This window comes from Staurois parvus, unplaced genomic scaffold (assembly GCF_062004578.1).
Source record: "Staurois parvus isolate SC_StPar_1 unplaced genomic scaffold, SC_StPar_1.0 ptg001489l, whole genome shotgun sequence".
Classification (NCBI taxonomy): Eukaryota; Metazoa; Chordata; class Amphibia; order Anura; family Ranidae; genus Staurois; species Staurois parvus.
This window is the reverse complement of record NW_028319285.1, coordinates 875,001-898,265: the sequence shown is the minus strand read 5'-3', so window position 1 is coordinate 898,265 and position 23,265 is coordinate 875,001. Positions and strand designations below refer to the sequence as shown.

The window sequence follows — 23,265 nt, the reverse complement described above, 5'->3', positions numbered from 1 at the left end:
CATAAGTACTAACCAGGGGCGGATTGACCATTTGGAAACTCGGGCACTGCCCGAGGGCCCAAGGTCAGTAGGGGGCCCCATGAGATGCCCCTGGTACCTTTTTCATAGGCTATTTTGAGTTTGGGCAAGGACACAGGGGCCGCATGATCCCCTATTGCCCGGGGGCCCCATGAGTTGTCAGTCCGCCCCTGGTACTAACCATTAGGCTCCATGCACACGGGGTGTTTTAATAACGCTGGTAACATTAACTGTGTAAAGTCACATTAAAAATGTGAGTTTTTCACCGTTTTTAGCGTTTTTGCATTAGCGTTTAGCTGCGTTTTGCCGTGTTTTTTCACGTTTGCGTTTTTTTTTTACCAAAAATAAAAATGTTTTTCTTGGTCAAAAAAAGTCCAAAAAAGCCGATTACTAATATATTTCCATGTTATCCTATGTGTCCATGCACACATACACTGGAATCAACGTTTTTTTGACAGGGGCGTTTTTTTGGCTGCAGAAAAAAAAAACCAGAACTAGTGGGCTTCTAGAGGAGGTTTTTAGCTGTAAAAACGCTCTAATTCTGAAAAATGCGGCAAAACGCGGTAAATCAGCTTTTTTGGACTTTATAAATATGATTCTTGTGAGCTACTATGGTGTATTTAAATTATTTGATCAATTAAAATAAAAAGTGAAGATATCATATAGTGACTGAATTAATACATATATAAATTGAATCAGTGGGTCGCCTACACTATACACATACCCATACAAATGTGTCTTTATCAAATTAAAAACCATTTTGTGTCGCGCTCCACTAAGAATATACACAAAAATCAATTAGTGCAAAACAATAAACTGATTACTAATATACAGGGGCGGACTGACAACTCATGGGGCCCCCGGGCAATAGGGGATCATGGGGCCCCTGTGTCCTGGCCCAAACTCAAAAAAGCCTATGAAAAAGGTACCAGGAGCATCTCATGGGGCCCCCTACTGACCCCGGGCCCTCGGGCAGAGTTTCCAAATGGTCAGTCCGTCCCTGCTAATATATTTCCATAATGTGATGTTATCAATCACGCTAGTAATGTATGCATATCTTCACATATAAAGTCCTCAAAAGAAATTCTCAAAACAATCTGTGATTCTATAGTGTATTCTATGATATATTAAAAAATGGAAAATAAAAATGAGAATAAAGAAGTAAAAAAAAATATTAAAAAAATAGTCCACCAAATTTATAAATGTATACTGTGCTCCTTCACCAGTTGTGCTCTCACCTGATGTGTATGACCAAACCGTTAAGTGAGGTCATACAGGCTTGTGTCCCTTTAATTGGGCTCAGAATAGGACAAATGGATAAATCCCTGTATCCCAGATACAGCCGTTGTCAAGAGATCCTTTTCCTGAGTATGGATGGATGGATGGAGTTATCTCTCTTCCCTCTAGGGGGTCTCTTGTCTCCTTTCAGACTTTTTCCTCCGTATATGTGTGTTCCCAAAAATCAAAGCAGCTTTCATTTTTTATATGTATTTTTTTAATATATATATTTTTATTTCTTTATTCTCATTTTTATTTTCCATTTTTTTATATATCATAGAAGACACTATAGAATCACGGATTGTTTTGAGGATTCCTTTTGAGGACTTTATATGTGAAGATATGCATGCATTACTAGCGTGATTGATAACATCACGTTACGGAAATATATTAGTAATCAGTTTATTGTTTTGCACTAATTGATTTTTGTGTATATTGTTAGTGGAGCGCGACACAAAATGGTTTTTAATTTGATAAAGACACATTTGTCCCCCTCTGTCATTCCCTCCACTGGCTCCCGATTGCCCAACGCATTAAATTCAAACTACTAACACAGACATACAAAGCCATTCATAACGCTGCCCCAAACTACCTCACCGACCTGATACCCAAACACCACCCAACCCGTAATCTTCGCTCCTCACAAGACCTCCTACTTTCTAGCTCCCTGGTCTCCTCCTCCCACGCCCGACTGCAGGACTTCTCCAGGACTTCCCCCATCCTCTGGAACTCACTACCCCAATCCATCAGACTGTCACCTACCCTCCTCACCTTTAGGCGCACCCTGATAACCCATCTCTTCAGGGAAGCCTACCCCGCCCTCACCTAACAGTCGATCTCCTCCACTCCTCCTACCACTTACAAAGCCATCCACAACACTGCCCCTAGCTACATCACTGACCTCATCCGCAGATATCGGCCAAATCGCCCGCTCCGCTCCTCCCATGATATCCTCCTCTCTAGCTCCCTCACCACCTCCTCCCACGCTCGCCTCCAGGACTTCTTCAGAGCCTCTCCCATCCACTGGAACTCTCTACCACAGCATGTCCGGTCAGTCCCCACCCTGTCTGCCTTTAGGCGATCTTTGAAAACTCACTTCCTCAGGGAAGCCTACCGCACCTCCACCTAAGAACTGTACTTGAATCACCTCCACCAGATCATCCCCCGCAGCTATCACCTTTTGTATCACCTCCCCCTTCCTTTAGATTGTAAGCTCCACGAGCCGGGCCGTCCTATTCCTTCTGTACTGAAATGTATTGTAATTGTATTGTCTCCCGTTATATTGTAAAGCGCTGAGCAAACTGTTGGCGCTATATAAATCCTGTATAATAATAATAATGATAATAATATTCTGATGATATTACGTACATCATGACAAGTTAGAAAAGTTAGGACACAGTAATTATTTTACTATATCCGAAACTATGGTCTGTATATGGAAAATGTGCAGTCGTAGTCAACCACAAGTTTTTGTCTAGAGGACATCTATATTTTCTTTCTGTCCTTTTCTCTTTGTTTTTTTCCTTCCCTTTTTTTTTTACCTTTCTTTTCTTTTTCTTTTTCTCTCCTTTCTTTTAGTCTCTTTTTTTTCCTTTCTTTTTCTCCATTTTTCTTTTTTTTCTCTTTTTCCTTTCTTTTTTTTTACATCGTTAGTCTGGCTGAAAAAAGACAAATGTCCATCCAGTTCAACCATAGAAATAAAAAAAGTTATAATCCTATACCTACAGTTCATCCAGAGGAAGGCAAAATAAACCCAGCAAAGCACGATCCAATTTGCTCCTGCAGGGGAAAAATTCCTGTAGAGGAAGATGAAAGAAAGAGCGCACAAACCTTGCGCATTACCTCAATAAATAGTGACTAATTTTATTAATAAGGACATATACTTACAAAATGATTGTATAACAGGCATAAGTAACCATAATCCAAACAGGGTTACAGGTAAATCAAAAAGGGGGGGGGGTGAAGGCTAACGCGTTTCGAAGGGTGCTCCCTTCTTCATCAGAGCTGGGTTTGGCAGATAGAAACTTCAGTATGGCAGAGTTCCCATGGCAAGGAGATATTCAGCCACTGAGTGTCAGTATTACAGCAGTTCAGCCTGTTTAGGAAAAAATTCCTTCCTGATCCCCCGAGAGGCAATCGGATATTCCCTGGATCAACTTTACCTATAAATGTTATATCCAGTTATATTCTGTGTATCCAAGAAAGAATCCAGGACTTTCCTACAGCAATCCACTGAGCTGGCCACAACCAACTCTTGAGGGAGTCTATTCCACATTTTCACAGCTCTCACTGTGAAGAAACCTTTCCGTGTTTGGAGATTACATTTCTTTTCATCCAGTCTTTAGTCTTTTCTTTACTTTCTTTTCTTTCCTTTCTTTTTTTTCCATAATTGGGCAGTCCCAGAAGAGGAGAGCGTTATAGTGTGCAAGGAGAGAGGGAGGTGTGCTGGAAAAATTACTCTTCCTGGACCATTCACATTTTCTAGAAGATAGAGGCACTTTACATGTGAATGGAAAAAAAATTATATATGAAAAGAAAAACCACTAAAATTAAGCATGTAAAATACCAGTTTTTTTGTGCTTTTATTTGCAATTTTTTTTTAAGTTGGTAACAGCATTACTAAATCATACTTAACCAAAATGTAAAGATTTAATGAATAGATAAAACCACACCCGTTTTAATGGTTTATTTTAATCTTCAAGACCAACAAGGCTCTAATGCAGATGTTTATCGGCCGAAAAATCGGTCGGCCCTGTTGCCAATGCTGCCACCAATATCCACGAAAAACGGCCATTTTTCATGGATTTTCCAGCATGACCGATAAAAATAAATGAGAAGATCCGCGAAAAAACAGCCGACGGGCTGGCCCCACTAATGGCGTGAATATCGGCTGATTTTTTGGTCGATAAACGACCCGTCTATGGCCTGCATAAGGCTGAGTGCACGGTTCCACACTTGCAAATTGTGATACTAAAACTGTCAGCGATTGCCTGCAATTAATGCTAGAAATAACAGCTATAATTTCATGTAGTTGAGATTGAACCAGGGGCGGACTGACAACTTATGGTGCCCCCGGGCAATAGGAAATCATGGGGCCCCTGTGTCCTCACCCACACTCAAACCACACCCAACAAAGCCTATGAAAGGTACCAGGGGCATCTCATTGGGACCCCTACTGACTCCGGGCCCTCGGGCAGTGCCTGAGTGGCTAAATGGTCAGTCTGCCCCTGGATTGAACGCACACATTTGGAGCATTATGCAATTATTAGCCAGGGCTGGGGTCTAGAAACAGGAAACACTGCCCAACTATGACCTGCACCTCCAACCAGGGGTTTAGTTACCACAAGGCAAACAAGGCATTTGCCTAGGGCGGCATTTTTCAGGGTGGCAGCGCCGTCCCCTGAAAGAAGGAATGGAAGAAGGGACACACGCAGCACGGAGACCAGGTGGGAGCTGAAGGCTGCTTGATGGTGTATGCATAGCCTGACTCTTGTTCCTGGGGATGTCCTGAGCTGTGAAGGTGAGTGTCTTATCTCTTGCCAGGGTGGGGGGCGTGGGTTGCCAGTGTAGGGGGGGCGGTGGTAGTGAAAGGCTCTCTCAGGTGGGGCTGAGGGTGGGGGCTGGGGTGTTGTTGGTCAATGTCAGGCTCTCTTCATGGGGGAGGGGGGTGTTGGTCTGTGTCAGGGTTGGTTGGGGGGGGGAGCCAATTTTTGTGTTGCCTAGGGCAGCATGAAACCTAAATACACCACTGCCTCCAACAATATGGTGGCCTCCTTGCATCCATAAGGTCCAACAATATGGTGGCCTCCTTGCAGCCATAAGGTCCAACATATGGTGGCCTCCTTGCATCCATAAGGTCCAACATATGGTGGCCTCCTTGCATCCTGAGTCTAGGTCCACTTTAATGAAGAGGATATTTTGTATTATCCATAGCAACTCAATGGATATTATATTCTTTTTTCTTTTTAATAGTTTACGAAGTGGTCACCATAACTGGCGATGTACGAGGAGCCGGCACTGATGCCAATGTCTTTATCACCCTCTTTGGGGAGTTTGGAATTACACCCAAGATCCATCTTACCAGCAAGTAAGTACAGTGGATCACACAATGTATGTTGCGGGGTCAGGGGTTGATTCGTCCAGCCCCAACAATGTGTGAATAAAGATCTTGAGGGCATTTTGAATGTTATGCAGCCAACATTGTACCATCACATGGTGGTTTTTTGTTTTTTTTTCGGACCGCCACAATATTGTAAGTCAGGTCAGGAACAGTAAAGGCAACAACAAATCTAGGGGATGGATGTTGCTTTTGGCACCAATGGTTGTTTGCCTACAGGGTCTAATAATGGAAATCTAATCCAGTATAGTTTTTGTAGTATAATATGTACAGTAATATAATATGCTGTGGTAGGATGAGGATTATTTCATCTCATTGTAATAACTATTATTATTATTATACAGGATTTATATAGCACCAACAGTTTGCGCAGCACTTTACAAAATGAAGGTGGACATAACAATTACAATACAATTTAGTACAACAGGAGACAGAGGGCCCGGCTCGTTAGAGTTTACAATCTAAGAGATGACTTGTCTGTCCTTTTTCATCTCGAATAACACCCAACATCATTCAACCCATTTCCTTCGAGCTCTGGGCGTCATAGTCACACCCACCCCCTGAAAAAAAATATTTTTTTCAGTTTTACCCACCCTTTCTATGCTTCAGCACTGCCCGCCATGTCCTTTTTCTCTGCCATGGCTCCTAAATCCTCTTCCAGGTTTAATAATACTCAACATCTTTCATCCTATTTCCTTTGAGCCCAGGGCGTTATTGCCACACCTCTTGGGGTGTTTCAGATGAGGGAAAAAACGTTTTTCAGCTTTAGGGCTCATGTACACTGCAGCTGATAAACTCACGTTTAGGAGCTGTTCAGCGTTTTTTTCAGCAGCCCCTGAACTCCCCCTAATGTTTTCCTACGTGTCCATGTACACATCGTCGTTTACAGTTGTTTACAGTCATTTTTTGAATGCAGAAAACTTGCGTTCAGCAGTCGATTTTATCAGCGTTTCAAATGCAAAACGCTTGTAAACGTGGCTAAATGCAGCAAATCGCATTTATAAGCGTTTATGTCTGAATTTTTTTTTAACTCTTCCAGTTCCCGATGCTGTCCAGAGCCTTTTTTTATCATGAAAAATGCATGCAAAGCGTTTTCAAGGTACTTAGATGGACAAAACACTGAACACAGGATGTTCCTACCAAGCTTGTCACACATTGTAATGACCAATTCACACCTCAGACCTCTCCCACTCTTGGAAACAAAAGATATGTTAATGACCATTCACACCTCAAATGCCTCATGAAGACCTCCTGACAGGTGGCCTTAATGACTCCCTCCACCAGACACCTTTCCACCCTTGGAAACAAAAGAAATGTTAATGAGCAACTCACACCTAAGCTAATCTCAACACATACTGCTGTCTCTGCTTCTACTCTCAGTATTTATCTGAAACAGTCTGAAATAGTTAATAATTTACCACTTTTCAGTGCATTCTGGGCATTTGGGAGGTTCTCCTGTGCTTATCTTTAAAAAATGCTTCTAAATACAAATGCACATAAAGGGGCATACAATCTAAGGTCCTAACTCCCATTCATACATACACATACTAGGGCCAATTTAGACAGGAGCCAATTAACCTCCCAGCATGTCTTTGGAGTGTGGGAGGAAACCGGAGTACCCGGAGGAAACCCACACAGGCACAGGGAGAACATGCAAACTCCAGGCTGGTGGTGCAGTGGTTGGGATTCAAACCAACGACCTTAGTACTGCCAGGTGGAAGTGTTAACCATTTAGTCACTGTGGTGCTCAAGTTACACATCCAATGGTTTCTTGCAGGGGTAGATATCAGCAGTAAAACCTCACCACCATAGTTTGGGGTGTTGCCAGCCACCTTGGGGGCTTTCCCACTCCTCCTGCTGCCTTCTTCATGGTTTAAACCAACCATTCTCAAGGAGGGTTTCTCCAGAGGTTTCCAGTGGTTCTTTGAGGTGTCGTTGATTCACCTGCATAGTTCCATGGCCAAGCCAATGCTACTTGGCAAAGCCCGCAGCACAGGCCAATTATTTCTTTTTTTTTAATTCTTTATTTAACGGATTAGCAGAAGAAATGGACATTTGTCTTACTGACATGCATGTCCAGATCGACATGTCTTACGTACCCGGTGTACAAAAATCTTGCCTTCAGCAAAAAATTTAACAATCATGTCTGTGGTATAGAAAATATAATAAGTTAGTGAACAACAATCCGTAGAGTGTCTTCCTTCGGCTCCCCTTGGGGTTTACATGTTTTCTGAAACTAGTTCAGGATGGGGGTACAAAGTAAACTATAAAACGAAGAATGGGGTAAAGAGTGGCAGATACATCAGAAAGGTATGTTCAAGGAAGGAGGTGGGGAAAAAAAAGGATGAAGAGGGAGATCAGGTGGTGTGGAGTTGGTAACCGCCAATTTCTCCTGCACCCGGGCTGGTCTCAGGAAGTGTACTCTCGTCTGAGGAACATTCGGTCCATTGGAATGGTGTAATATTCGTATACGAACAGTCTCTACATTGTTTGTTGAATTTGAGATGAGGCATCTTTATAGAGAAACCAGGGCATTCATATTTGGAAGAATTTATTTTCCTGATTTCTCACGGTCAAAGTAAGGTTATTCATAGGTTGGATCCAGGGGTGGATTGACCATTTGGGCACTCAGGCACTGTCCAGGATCAGTAGGGGGCCCCATGAGATGCCCCTGGTACCTTTCATAGGCTTTTTCTGGGTGTGGTTTGAGTGTGGGCGAGGACACAGGGGCCCCATGACCCCCTATTGCCCAGGGGCCCCATGTGGTGTCAGTCCACCCCTGGTTGGATCTTAACAATTGTAGCATACTAGTGCTGCTTCCCACATGGAAGAAACATATATTTGAAAACTTTTTTAAAAATATTCTTCAGGTTTTTTTAACATATAAAAAAGTCATTTTAACATATATTTTTACATATATATGTAAATGCATTCCAAAAATGTAGATTTTAAAGACAAACAGTATATTTGAAATGTATTTTCAAAAATATTTTTCATATATTTTGTAATAAAAACACATTTCAACATACAGTGTGTATATATCTATCTATCTATCTATATATATATATATATCTATATATATATATATATCTATACTATATATCTATATCTCCATATATGTATATATATATATACATTATATTTGTTTTAAATATATTGAATATAGCATAGCCATGTGTGTGTTTATATATATATACAGTATATATATATATATATATATATACATATATATATATATATATACACATGGCTATATTCAATATATTTCAATAAATATATATATATACACATATATATATATATATATATATATGTATATTTATTGAAATATATTGAAGATAGCCATGTATATGTATATATATATACATATATATATATATATATATATATATATATATATATATACATACACATACACACGGCTACATTCAATATATTTCAATATATATATATATCGAAATAAATTTTGAAATATTTTGAATATGGCCAAGATTGTAGCATTTCAAATATATGTCAATATATTTGGGAAGGATATTTTTAAAATATATTTCAAATATATGTTTCTTCCATCTGGGTTGTTATTTAATTGTTTTTTTTATTGTATCAAGAGGTCTTGAGCTGAAATGAGAGTATTTCACATTAAGATGTGCCGAAGGTTTAGGAATTCTGACATGTTTTGTATTATATGGTATCTTGTTGTTGTGAAGTATTTAATGTTTTATCCTCGTTACAGCACGGACAAGAGGTAACAGCCCAGTTCTGGGTGTTAGGAGCACTGAAGAGACTTACCCTGTGTACACAGTGATGTGGTAACGAAAATACATGAGATTTCAATGGTCTTTTTATCCTTTTTTTTTGCCATACTCCTCAAACGTCTCCTCTCAGAACGGCGTCAATTGGAGGGCTTGCTTGGATAAGCAGAGACAATGTTTTCGCTTATCGCCCCGCATGTGAAATCTCCATTAATTCTGCTGCTTCAATTAGTCGGTGTGGGGATTAGGAACCTGGCAGTTCTGCAGTTTGATAAGCTCCACTCGCTCCAAATCCTGTTATATTAAGAGATTTTAATAAGTTTGCGCCCCCCCCAACCCTTGTTATCCACTTGGCGGCGAAAGTGCGACTTTAAATGTGAAAATCTGAAAGAGAATATTTGAGAGGCTCTGCACTCCATTCAAGGCATCATTGTGAACTATATGGCTAAAATCAGCAAAAAGTGTTTGGTGAGTGCTGGAAAGTGGGGCCCATTCACACTTCTGGTTGGGATAATGTGCGCTAAAACCACAACGCGCCTACTCTACGTGCAGTGTGTTGTAGTGCCAGTAATGGCGAATGGCATCCCAATGCATTGCACAGTAGATCCTCATGGACCGCATTGCACTACAATACATATACAATACGTTGTGTGTTCTGCTTTGTATAGAAAGTGACATTTTTTCAACCTTTGCGAAGCGTATGTGGGGCTGCCTTAGCACAACGCACGTTAATGCGCATTACCATAGAACACGACAATGCCCCTGCTGTGTGTGCGGTGCCATTAGTATTGCATTTTACAGTAAAGATCAACACATAAGACACGGTGGTGCACCACAACGCATATACTGGGTGTCATGGCGTGCAATTAACACATATAATGGAACGTTTAAAGTGTTCTTAAACCCAGGACCCTGCATTCACTATATCTGGTCTCCCTGGACCCTGCATTCACTATATCCGGTCTCCCTGGACCCTGCATTCACTATATCTGGTCTCCCCGGACCCTGCATTCACTATATCTGCTCTCCCCAGACCCTGCATTCTATATCTGGTCTCCCTGGACCCTGCATTCACTATATCTGGTCTCCCCAGACCCTGCATTCAATATATCTGGTCTCCCCGGACCCTGCATTCACTATATCCAGTCTCCCCGGACCCTGCATTCACTATATCCACTCTCCCCGGACCCTGCATTCACTATATCTGGTCTCCCCGGACCCTGCATTCACTATATCCGGTCTCCCCGGACCCTGCATCCACTATATCCGGTCTCCCAGGACCCTGCATTCACTATATCCGCTCTCCCCAGACCCCGCATTCACTATATCCGCTCTCCCCGGACCCTGCATTCACTATATCTGGTCTCCCCGGACCCTGCATTCACTATATCCGCTCTCCCCAGACCCCGCATTCACTATATCCGCTCTCCCCGGACCCTGCATTCACTATATCTGGTCTCCCCGGACCCTGCATTCACTACAGTATATCTGGTCTCCCCAGACCCTGCATTCACTATATCTGGTCTCCCCGGACCCTGCATTCAATATATCTGGTCTCCCTGGACCCTGCATTTACTATATCCGCTCTCCCCAGACCCTGCATTCACTTTACCTGGTCTCCACGGAACCTGCATTCACTATATCCGGTCTCCCCGGACCCTGCATTCACTATATTTGCTCTCCCCGGATCCTGCATTCACTATATCTGGTCTCCCTGGACCCTGCATTCAATATATCTGGTCTCCCAGGACCCAGTATTCACTATATCTGATCTCCCAGGATCCTGATTTACTATATCTTGTCTCCCTGGACCCTGCATTCACTATATCTGGTCTCCCCGAACCCTGCATTCACTATATCCAGTCTCCCTGGACCCTGCATTCACTATATCCGGTCTCCCTGGACCCTGCATTCACTATATCTGGTCTCCCCAGACCCTGCATTCACTATATCCGCTCTCCACTGACCCTGCATTCACTATATCCGGTCTCCTCGGACCCTGCATTCACTATATCTGCTCTCCCCGGACCCTGCATTCACTATATCCGCTCTCCCTGGACCCTGCATTCACTATATCCGGTCTCCCCAGACCCTGCATTCACTATATCTGGTCTACCCGGACCATGCATTTACTATATCCGGTATCCCCGGACCCTGCATTCACTATATCCAGTCTCCCACAGTACACAGAACTGCAACTATTGTAGTAAATATAAACTGCTAAATACCTTTTCTCATCAGCAGTTAGCAGTCTTGTGACTTCTATCAGTGTCCAGCAGAGCACTGGTTAAAGCTTGTAGGAATAGTTTTCATTCTGCAATAGGAGGTTGCATGACTTCTTACCTTCTTTCTGGACAGTGCTGATTGGCCCTGTGCTGATCACATGCACTCTCCCAAGAAAAAAAAAACCTCTCTAGCAATACACACCAAACTGAGCATGTGCAGCTTGCCCCCCAAGGGACAGTAGAAGAAGGGGAGGATCAGAGAAGACAGGATCAAACAGCCTTTTTAAAGAATGCAGAGGATTAACCCCTTAGGTTCCACAGTGAGTATAACAAGCATGCTTTACTGCATCTACAGACTGATTGTACTGTTGTGGGTTCAATAACACTGCGTGAGCCATCAAAGTGTATCTAAATCTGAGAATTTTTTTTTTAAGCTTAGATAGAGTTGGGGAGATTGAAACCTTTGTCATTTCAATAGCTTTTACATTTTATAATATCTATCCCAACGGTTTGACCAGATTAGGGTATAATTATAAAAAACATTTGTGAACGAGTGTGACAAGCATTCGTCCATCCGTGACAAATTCTGACCGCATTCTTCTTAATACAGTGATTTCCTAACATTCTCAGCTCCATCTAGTGGCCATAATGTGGTTATTTTTCCTGAAATACCTAAATGGCGAATATACTGCACCATGACCACTAGATGGAGCTAATCTTCATAGGAAATCACTGTGCTAAGAGAAATACGGTCAGAATTTGTCAATTTGTCAATGCATGTCACAAAGTGTTATAAGTAGACCCCAAAATGTACTGCATCTGCTTGTCACATTCATAAATAGGCCCATTAAATTCTTATTCTTTCTACAGTTAGATTGTTTCAGGGTACCCCGCTCCACCTGTTGTATTCTCTATCACATTGGTCTCCAAAATGTGGCGCCAGGGCCGGATGTGGCCCTTTGCTTGCCTTTTATTCAACCCTTGAGGCATTACTCCTGCCAATGACACCAACAATGGGGCATAATTCCTTCCACTGACACCAACAATGGGGTATGATTCCTTCCAATGACACCAACAATGAGGCATAATTCCTTCCACTGACACCAACAATGGGGTATTATTCCTTCCAATGACACCAAAAATGGGGCATAATTCCTTCCAATGACACCAACAATGGGGCATAATTCCTTCCAATGACACCAACAATGGGGCATAATTCCTTCCAATGACACCAACAATGGGGCATAATTCCTTCCACAGACACCAACAATGGGGGGGGGGGCATATTCTCCCACTTACACCAACTATTTCTCCCCCTAATACCAAAGATCAGGCATTGTTTACTCCACTTAACATACATTTGTTGCACTAATGTCAGAAGCTTTCTTGCACTTTGAAAGAAATGTCCTCTATTTTTTTTTTCTAGAAAATGAATGCCTGTATCGTCAGCTCCATCTAGTGGCCTAAATGTTGTAGTTTCCTGAAATACCACAATGAGAAAACTATACTGCATTTTGGCCACTATGTGGAGCTGATGATACAGGCATTAATCTCTTATTGAAACTACGGGACACGTATGACTTCTGACATTCGTGCAACAAATGTTTTATAAATAGATCCCTCAGTGATGGCATCCAGCATCCACCAAAAACTGGAATATACAGTCATGGCCGAAATTGTTGGCACCCTTGATATTTTTCCTGAAAATCAAGTATTTCACACAAAAAAGGTATTGCATTAACACATGTTTTGCTATACACATGTTTATTCCCTTTGTATGTATTGGAACAAATATAAAACAGAGGCAGAAAAGCAAATATGACATAATGTCACACAAAACCCCAAAAATGGGCTGGACAAAAGTATTGGCACCCTTAACTTAATATTTGGTTGCACACCCTTTGGAAAACATAACTGAAATCAGTCGCTTCCTATAACCATCAATAAGCTTCTGACACCTCTCACCCGGAATTTTGGACCACTCTTCCTTTGCAAACAGCTCCAGGTCTCTCTTATTGGAAGGACACCTTTTCCCAACAGCAATTTTAAGATCTCTCCACAGGTGTTCAATGGGATTTAGATCTGGGCTCATTGCTGGCCACTTCAGAACTCTCCAGCGCTTCTTTGCCATCCATTTCTGAGTGCTTTTTGACGTATGTTTGGGGTCATTGTCCTGCTGGAAGACCCAGGATCTTGGACGCAAACCCAGCTTTCTGACACTGAGCCCTACAGTGCGACCCAAAATCCTTTGGTAATCCTCAGATTTCATGATGCCTTGCACACAGTCAAGGCACCCAGTGCCAGAGGCAGCAAAACAACCCCAAAACATCATTGAACCTCCACCATATTTTACCGTAGGTACTGTGTTTTGTTCTTTGTAGGCCTCATTCCGTTTTCGGTAAACAGTAGAATGATGTGCTTTACCGAAAAGCTCTATCTTGGTCTCATCTGTCCACAAGACGTTTTCCCAGAAGGCTTTTGGCTTACTCAAGTACATTTTGGCAAACTGTAGTCTTGCTTTTTTATGTCTCTGTGTCAGCAGTGGGGTCCTCCTGGGTCTCCTGCCATAGCGTTTCATTTCATTTAAATGTCGACGGATAGTTCGCGCTGACACTGATGCTCCCTGAGCCTGCAGGACAGCTTGAATGTCTTTGGAACATGTTTGGGGCTGCTTATCCACCATCCGGACTATTCTGCGTTGCAATCTTTCATCAATTTTCCTCATCCGTCCACGACCAGGGAGATTAGCTACAGTGCCATGGGTTGCAAACTTCTTGATAATGTTGCGCACTGTGGACAAAGGCAAATCTAGTTCTCTGGAGATGGACTTGTAACCTTGAGATTGTTGATATTTTGCCACAATTTTGGTTCTCAGGTCCTCAGACAGTTCTCGTCTCCTCTTTCTGTTGTCCATGCTTAGTGTGGCACAGACAGACACACAATGCAAAGGTTAAGTGAACGTCTCTCCTTTTTATCTGCTTTCAGGTGTGATTTCTATATTGCCCACACCTGTTACTTGCCCCAGGTGAGTTTACAGGAGCATCACATGCTTGTAACATTCTTATTTATCCGCAGTTGTGAAAGGGTGCCAATACTTTTGTCCAGCCCATTTTTGGAGGTTTGTGTGACATTATGTCGAATTTGCTTTCTTTCCTCCCTTTTTTTGTTTTGTCCCAATACACACAAAGGGAATAAACATGTGTATAGCAAAACATGTGTTAATGCAATACGTTTCGTGAGAAATACATGATTTCCTGGAGAAATATCAAGGGTGCCAACAATTTCGGCCATGACTGTACATGTTGGGTGAATCACCCTTTAAACACACAGCCTGCTTTAGTCTGCTATTTCACTGTGGAAATTTCCTTTTGGCTCATGGGGTCGATCCATCGAGCTGCGCCCACATGGAAGAAAAATATATTTGAAATATATTTTATAAATATTCTTCCCAAATATATTGACATATATTTGAATACTACAATTTTGGCCGAAAACAGACTACAAGATTGCATACACACTGTATGTTGAAATTAATGAAATAAATTTTTATTTTTATTACAAAATATATGAAAAATATTTTTAAAAATACATTTTCAAATATACTGTGTCTTAAAAAATACATTTAATCTACATTTTTGGAATGCATTTACAAATATATGTAGAAATATATGTTAAAATTACTTTTTTATATGTTAAAACAAAAATCTGAAGAATATATTAAAAAAAATGTATATTTTAAAAATATTTTTCATATATTTTGATATATTTCAATACATATATATATATATATATATATATATATATATATAGGCAAACAGGATATTTGAAATTGTATTTTTAAAAATATTTTTCATATATTTTGTACTATATAAAAAACGCATTTCAACATTCAGTATGTGTGTGTATATATATATATATATATATATATATATATATATATATATAAAATGTACGTATAGAAAATTATTTTGAAATATATTGAATACGGCCAAAATTGTAGTATTTCAAATATATGTCAATATATTTTTCAAATATATATGAATTTTGGCTGTATTCAATATATTAAAAAAAAATATATATATATATATATATTGTATGTTAAAATGCGTTTTTTATATATTCTTCAGATTTTTTTTTAACATATAAAAAAGTCATTCTAACATATATTTTTACATATGTTTGTAGTAAATGCATTCCAAAAATGTAGATTAAATGTATTTTTAAAGACATACAGTATATTTAAAACTGTATTTTTAATAATAGTTTTCATATATAGTATATTTAATATATATATATATGTGTGTATTGAAATATATTTTGAAATATATTGAATACGGCCAAAATTATAGTATTTCAAATATATGTCAATATAATTGGGAAGAGTATTTTAAAAATATTTTTCAAATATATTTTTCTTCCATGTGGGCATGAAGTCGTACCGTGTGCTAAAGTGACTTCTCAAGCAGTACTGTAAAGTGATAATAGCGCTTTGAGAAGCCACTTTAGCATACCTGGAGTGCCCAATTGAACAGAGCCATCAAATTTGAAACAGTTGATTAAAATCTACAGTAAATGTAATAAAAGTCACTTCTCCAGACTTTTTTTTTTCCGACCGGGCTCCACCACCTCTTGTTTCTTGTATGGCGAAAAACATCTGAAATTTCATGTATTTTCAGGTTATATGTTGTTGTTGTATAAGCATGCACTAACTTTCTTTTGCACAGCACCAGAAAACAGGCTACCAGATTGCACCTCCAATCAGGAATAACGTATGTTGGGGTTGAAACCTCAAGAGATGCCGACAGCAACCAATGAGCTTCTAGTGTTCTTTTGGTGCATATCAGAAAATGCTAGCAAGCCTCTGATTGGTTGCTGGGGTAAACTGACAATTTTCCTGTCCTGCAGCCTTTGTCTGTTGCTCCCATGGTCTCGGCCCCCCATCAAAGCCACGTCTGCTGTCAGCTTCCAGCTGCTAGTAGACGTGTTCTGTAATACTGGTAGTCAAATACATGACAATGGAGTGCAGACCCTTGTGCTTGGAGTCTCCTTGTCTCATGCAGGAGCTGCTGCCGATCTATAGATGCCATCATTACCAACTTACCTGCGATGCCTGTACTGTTAGAACACATTATTGCTTTTAATATATCCAGTGCAGGGGCGTCCCTAGGGTTGGTGTCACCCGGTACGGTAACACTTGGTGACACCCCCTCCGACAATCCCGGCAGGATGGATCGGATCTGTGGATTGAGCATAATGGATTGGACTCCAATCCATTATGCTCCCCAATTTGCAGATCCGATCCATCCTGCCGGGATCATCGCCTTGCTTTAAAACTTACCTTTTCGTGGAGCTCGTGGAGAGATCAGTTAACCCCGTATAGGTTGCAAGCCGACGATCCCCGCAGGATGGATTGGATCTGCAGAGTTGAGCATAATGGATTGGAGTCAGATCCATTATGCTCCCCAATCCGCAGATCCGATTCATCCTGCGGGGATCGTCGGCTTTCTTTACAACTTACCTTTTCGTGGAGCGGGTCCGGTGTCGTTCCGTATGGGTTGCATGTCGATGATTCACGCAGGATGGATCAGATCTGCGGATTGAGCATAATCGGTCGGACTCCGATCCATTATGCTCCCCAATCCACAGATCCGATCCATCGGACGATCTGACAATTCCCGCAGGATGGATCGGATCTGCGAATTGAGCATAATGGATTGGAGTCCGATCCAGTATCCTCCCCAATCCGCAGATCTGATCCATCCTGCGGGGATCGTCGGCTTTCTTTACAACTTACCTTTTCGTGGAGTGGGTCCGGTGTCACCCCGTATAGGTTGCATGCTAACAATCCCCACAGGATGGATCGGATCTGCGGATTGAGCATAATCGATCGGACTCCGATCCATTATGCTCCCCAATCCACAGATCCAATCCATCGGACGATCTGACGATCCCCAGTAATGCATGCCATAGACGGGTCGTTTATTAGCTGAATTTTTGTCCGCACGAAAAATCGGCCTATATTCACACCGTTAGTGGGGCAATGCCGTCGGCCGTTTTTCGTGGATCTTCTCGGTTCTTTTTATCGGTCATGCAGAAAAATCCACGAAAACGGCCGTTTTTCGTAGACATTGGTGGCAGCATTGGCAACGGCAAAAACCGATTTTTCGTTTATCGGCCGACAGTTCGGCTGATAAACAGCCCGTCTATGGCCTGCATAAGTAACTTTGCAGATATAACATCTTATCTCTTCCCTTTTTTTTAATTTGTTCTTTGGGATCTGTCATCACAGCACTGGAGCACCGTAAACATCACCTTGTTTACATTAGGCCTGTCTGCATCCACACTGTAAGTGCAGACAAGGACTAAGAAAAACAACACATCTGCTCAATATTCCGCCAGTATTAGAAGGGCTCAGGGGCGGACTGACCATTTGGAAACTCAGGCACTTCCTGAGGGCCCGGGGTCAGTAGGGGGGCCCTATGAGATGCCCCTGGTACCTTTTTCATGGGCTTTTTTGAGTTTGGGCAAGGACACAGGGGCCCCATGATTCCCTATTGCCCGGGGGCCCCATGAGTTGTCAGTCCGCCCCTGGAAGGGCTTGCACACAATGACCAGAATCAGACAGAAAAAAACATGTTACCTGTTATTTCTACCTTCTCTTTCCCTGTGTATTGAAAGATGTTATAATTAGTGATGGGCTGAACACCCCCGTGTTCGGCTCGCGGTCAAACATTCGATCCCTAATGAATGTTTGAACCTAATGCAAGTCTATGGGACGCGAACTTGTCAATCCAAAAGTGCCCATTTTGAAGGCATATATGCAAGTTATTGGCCATAAAAGGGGCATGGGGACTCGGGTACTGCCCTGAAGGACATAAATTAAGACAACATTTTCAAAAAGTACCTTTTTTAAAAGGGGCAGTCATTTTTCAAACTACCAAAAAAAAATAACATAAAAATTCATTTAAATATCATGACCCTTAAACTACCTGCAAAGTTGCACATCTGTACAATGTATAGAACCTGCTGCAGCAGGACTGACATTTTTTTTTTTAACCCACAAAAAACAGTGTGGGGCTCCCCCCAATCCTTACCAGACCCTTTAGGTCTGGCAGGATGGTTAGGAGGGACCCCACAGTAAAAAAAAAAAAAGTAAGTAGAGTACCCTCTAAAAGCTATACAAGGCCCTGGTAGGACTTTTAAGGAGAGCCCCACCCCCAAAAAAACGGGGGAGGGGGGGAAAGCGCTGCGTCCCCACTAAATTCTTACCAGACCCTTGATTCGAGCACAGGTCTAGCAGGGCAGGAGAGGGGGGAGGAGGAATGAATGCCCCCCCCCCTCCGTGGCTTTCCTGGCCACGTGCCCTAGACATTGGGTTGGTGTCCCCATGCCAATGGGGACATGGGTCTCTTCCCCACAACCCTGGCCCAGTGGTTGTGGGGGTCTGCCATCAGGGGAGCTCATTAGTATCAGGGTGCCCCTTTAAATAAGGGGGCACCCTGATACTGCCCCCCCTTGTGAACGACTAAGGGGTACTTGTACCCCTACCCATTCACTAAAGGGTTAAATTCAGAAGAAAAAAAAAGAGATGCCAGACTTTTTAAAAATTTCAAAAAGTACCTTTTTTAAAGGGGCAGTCATTTTTCAAAGAACAAAAAAAATTCCTTTAAATATCATGCCCCTTAAACTACCTGAAAAGTTGCACATCTGCACAATGTATAGAACCTGCTGCAGCAGGACTGACATTTTTTTTTTTTAAATGATATTTTTATTAAAAAACAAAAAAAACAAAAAACAGTGTGGGGCCCCCCAATCCTTACCAGACCCCTTACCAGACCCTTTAGGTCTAGTAGGAAGATTAGAAGGGACTCCTTCTAGTGAGTGCAGTTCCGCCTAAAAGCCATACCAGGTTCTGGTAAGACTTTTAAGGGGAGCCCCACCCCAAAAAACAGGGGGGGGGGGAAGCATTGAGTCCCCCCTAAACTCTTACCAGACCCTTGATTCGAGCACAGGTCCAGCAGGGCAGGAGAGGGGGGGACGAACGAGCGCGCCCCCCCCCCCCCGTGGTTTTCCAGGCCACGTGCCCTAGGCATTGCCCATGCCAGTGGGGACAAGGGTCTCTTCCCCACAACCCTAGCCCGGTTAATCATCAATAAAGAGATTGGATGGATCTGTTTGGTGTGCAGTCGCCTATCTATTTTTTTTATTACTATTCCTGACCCCTTCCCCGTTCCCTGCAATTCCAAAGAGCCAGCTGTGAAAATTAAAATGTATATATAGAGGGATCCATAATACCTTCTTTGTTACCAGTCCTGGTCTACAGACTTGTGTTGTCTACTCTACTGCCTGCATCTAAACTCATCCAGGAGCTGACTGCTTTTAGCAGTTTATGTTCTCCGGTGATTACACAAGTGCATTGCATCATAGACGGAAATCAAAAAGGTATGTAGAGCCAATGAAACAATAACTGGCATATTCTCAGCTTTAATTGCACTCCTTTCTAATGCAGGCCATAGACGGTTCGTTTATCGGCCGAATTTTCATCTGAAAGAATAATCGGCCGATATTCGCACCATTAGTGGGGCAATGTCATTGGCCGATTTTCGCTGTTCCTCCTCATTTCTTTTATCAGTCATGCTGGAAAATTTACAAAAAACAGCCGATTTTCGTAATCATTGGTGGCAACAGAACGACAAATGTTTCGTTTTTCGGTCAAAAATTCGGCCTATAAACGAACAGTCTATGGCCTGCATTAGGCTGTAAAATTCAAAGTTAAAAAAAACTACCCATTGCAGTTGCCATTTCACTTGTAATCTCCATATTTTACAAAGGTTATAGCCACTCTGTACAAACTGAAGCTAAAATTGCCACAAATGCAGATGTGGAATTCGTCCTGTCAGGATCATGTGACCCGAGGTCCCTCTCAGCAGTATTACCGGGGGTATGATGCTTCTCCCATGTCTGGTTTCCTTTCATCATATACCAACTCTTTAAATATTAATGAAAATTAAATAAGATGGCTTCCTTTAGTGCTCAGTCCTTGTCTGCAGCTACAGAGAAGATGCAGACAGATGTAACATAAACAAAGCAATATTTTCAGCTCCTTAGTGCTGCGATGATTGATGTTGAAGCCCAAGGAAGGAGAAAGCAGAGGTAAGAGATTATATATATATATATATATATATATATATATATATATACAGTGAAGGAAATAAGTATTTGATCCCCTGCTGATTTTGAATGTTTGCCCACTCGCAAATAAATGATCGGTCTAAAAATCGAATGTTCGGTGTATTGTAACACTGAGAGACATAATAGCAGCAAAAAATTCAGCAGAAATGCATGTCTAACAAATGATGACTGATTTGCATGTTCATGAGGGAAATAAATATTTGATCCCCTATCATTCAGCAGGATTTCTGGTTACCAGGTGTCTTTCATACAGGTAACAAGCTGAGATTAGAAGCAGTCTCTTAAAGGGAGTGCTGCTAATCTCATATAGCTGCTTGCTATCTCATTATCTCATAGGCTCAGTTATCCCATAACAAATAAACGGATGATGGATGTTGTAGTTCGGCAGCAGTTTTACTGCTATAAATTTTGTTTCATTAATTCAAGAGATTATACAAGAGCAAGAGTGCACATTTCATGTATTTGAAGGGTTTTGACAAAATAGGATGGAAAAAAATATTACTTTCCCCTCAGCAATTTCGCTGTAACATTTCAGTTAAAGAAAGGTTGGTACTATCTAAAAAGATCTTACAGCTTTGTAGTACTATTATGGATAAAAAGGTCATGTTTAACCCTAGCTATCACTTTATCCAGATACTCAAGGCTTTTTTCTAGAATTCCCCAGAATCTTCAATTCTCAGACTTAAAGTGTAGGTTGAAGCAATTTTTGTTTTGGAAATTGTTGGCAAAGGTTAAACCCTATGCCTGGTTTTTATTGACCATTTTCCCATTGGGGATATTCAAAGTGATGTGCAATTCAAAATGGTAGATTTTTTCCCAGAACAAGAGGTGAGGGAAAATCTTCAAAATAACCCTAACCCTCTAGCTGCAACCCTAGACTTCGAACCTTAACCCTCCAACTCCAACCCTCCTATCTCTAACCCTAGCCCTTCTATCTCCAAGTCCAATCCTTCTAACTCTAACCCTTGCCCTTCTATCCCCAACTACCATCCTTCTAACTCTAACCCTAGCCCTTCTATCCCCAACTCCAACCCTTCTAACTCTAACCCTAGTCCTACTATCCCCAACTCCAACCCTTCTAACTCTAACCCTAGCCCTTCTATCTCCAACTACCATCTTTCTAACTCTAACCCTAGCCCTTCTATCCCCAACTCCAACCTTTCTAACTCTAACCCTAGCCCTTCTATCCCCAACTCCAATCCTTCTAACTCTAACCCTAACCCTTCTATCTCCAACTCCAACCCTTCTAACTCTAACCCTTGCCCTTCTATCCCCAATTACCATCCTTCTAACTCTAACCCTAGCCCTTCTATCCCCAACTCCAACCTTTCTAACTTTAACCCTAGCCCTTCTATCTCCAACTCCAACCCTTCTAACTCTAACCCTAGCCCTACTATCCCCAACTCCAACCCTTCTAACTCTAACCCTAGCCCTTCTATCCCTAACTCCAACCCCTCTAACTCTAACCCTAGTCCTACTATCCCCAACTCCAATCCTTCTAACTCTAACCCTAGCCCTTCTATCCCTAACTCCAACCCCTCTAACTCTAACCCTAGTCCTACTATCCCCAACTCCAACCCTTCTAACTCTAACCCTAGTCCTACTATCCCCAACTCCAACCCTTCTAACTCTAACCCTAGCCCTTCTATCTCCAACTCCAACCCTTCTAACTCTAACCCTTGCCCTTCTATCCCCAACTCCAACCCTTCTAACTCTAACCCTAGCCCTACTATCTCCAACTCCAACCCTTCTAACTCTAACCCTAGCCCTACTATCCCCAACTCCAACCCTTCTAACTCTAACCCTAGCCCTACTATCCCCAACTCTAACCCACTAACTTTAACCCTTTAATTCTAACCCTTCTAACCTTAACCCTCTAATCCTCAAGCCTCCTTTCTTCAACCATCTAACTCTAACCCTTCTATCCCTAACCGTCTAACCCCCAGCTCTTCTAACCCTAACCCCATCTAACTCTCTAACTTGAACCCTTTAACTCTAACCTTAGCGCTATAACCCCTAATGCTTAACCCTTCTAACTCTAATCCTCTAACCCCAACCCTTCCAGCCCTAACCCTCTAACGTCTTTTAATCCTCTAACCCCTAATGCTCTAACTCTAACCCTAACCTTCCAACCCTAACCCCATCTAACTCTCTAACTTTAACCCTTTAACTCTAACCCTAACGCTCTAACCCCTAATGCCTAACCCTTCTAACTCTAATCCTCTAACCCCAACCCTTCCAACCCTAACCCACTAACGTCTTTTAATCCTCTAATCCCTAATGCTCTAACTCTAACCCTAACCTTCCAATCCAAACCCTCTAACCCCCAACCCTTCTAACTCTAACCCTTCTAACCCCTAACGCTCTAACACCTAATGCTCTAACTCTAACCAGAATGGTGACTTCACCCTTGTAATGTTCATACAGTGTCAGTCCTCCTGACTAAATATTTCTAGATCCCAGTGCCTGAAACATGCTAGACTGGCAGCACTGTGCAGTGCAGTAGGGCCAGCTTGAGGCAGGAGAGGCTTCCCCCTTGGATGCTGTGGTGGTAGGGGTGCAGCTGGGGCAGAAGCTTCTCCTGCCTCTGCATCACCCCAACAGTCTCCTGCCCTCCGTTCTGCTGATTCTTCTTTTTTCCAACCGGGCCATAGTCAAAAGACATCCTTGGTTGGAAGTGGCT

General features: G+C 42.0%; 1 protein-coding gene across 1 annotated transcript in view; it reads left to right on the top strand.

Annotated features, from left to right (window-relative positions):
- Window positions 1-4,708: 4,708 nt before the first annotated feature.
- LOXHD1 (lipoxygenase homology PLAT domains 1) overlaps window positions 4,709-23,265 on the top strand; it is a 296,932-nt gene continuing 278,375 nt past the window's right edge. Inside the window, exons 1-2 of the mRNA XM_089662524.1 lie at window positions 4,709-4,742; window positions 5,269-5,383. Of these exons, the coding sequence (XP_089518650.1) occupies window positions 4,709-4,742; window positions 5,269-5,383 (149 nt within the window). The remainder of the gene's footprint in view (window positions 4,743-5,268; window positions 5,384-23,265) is intronic.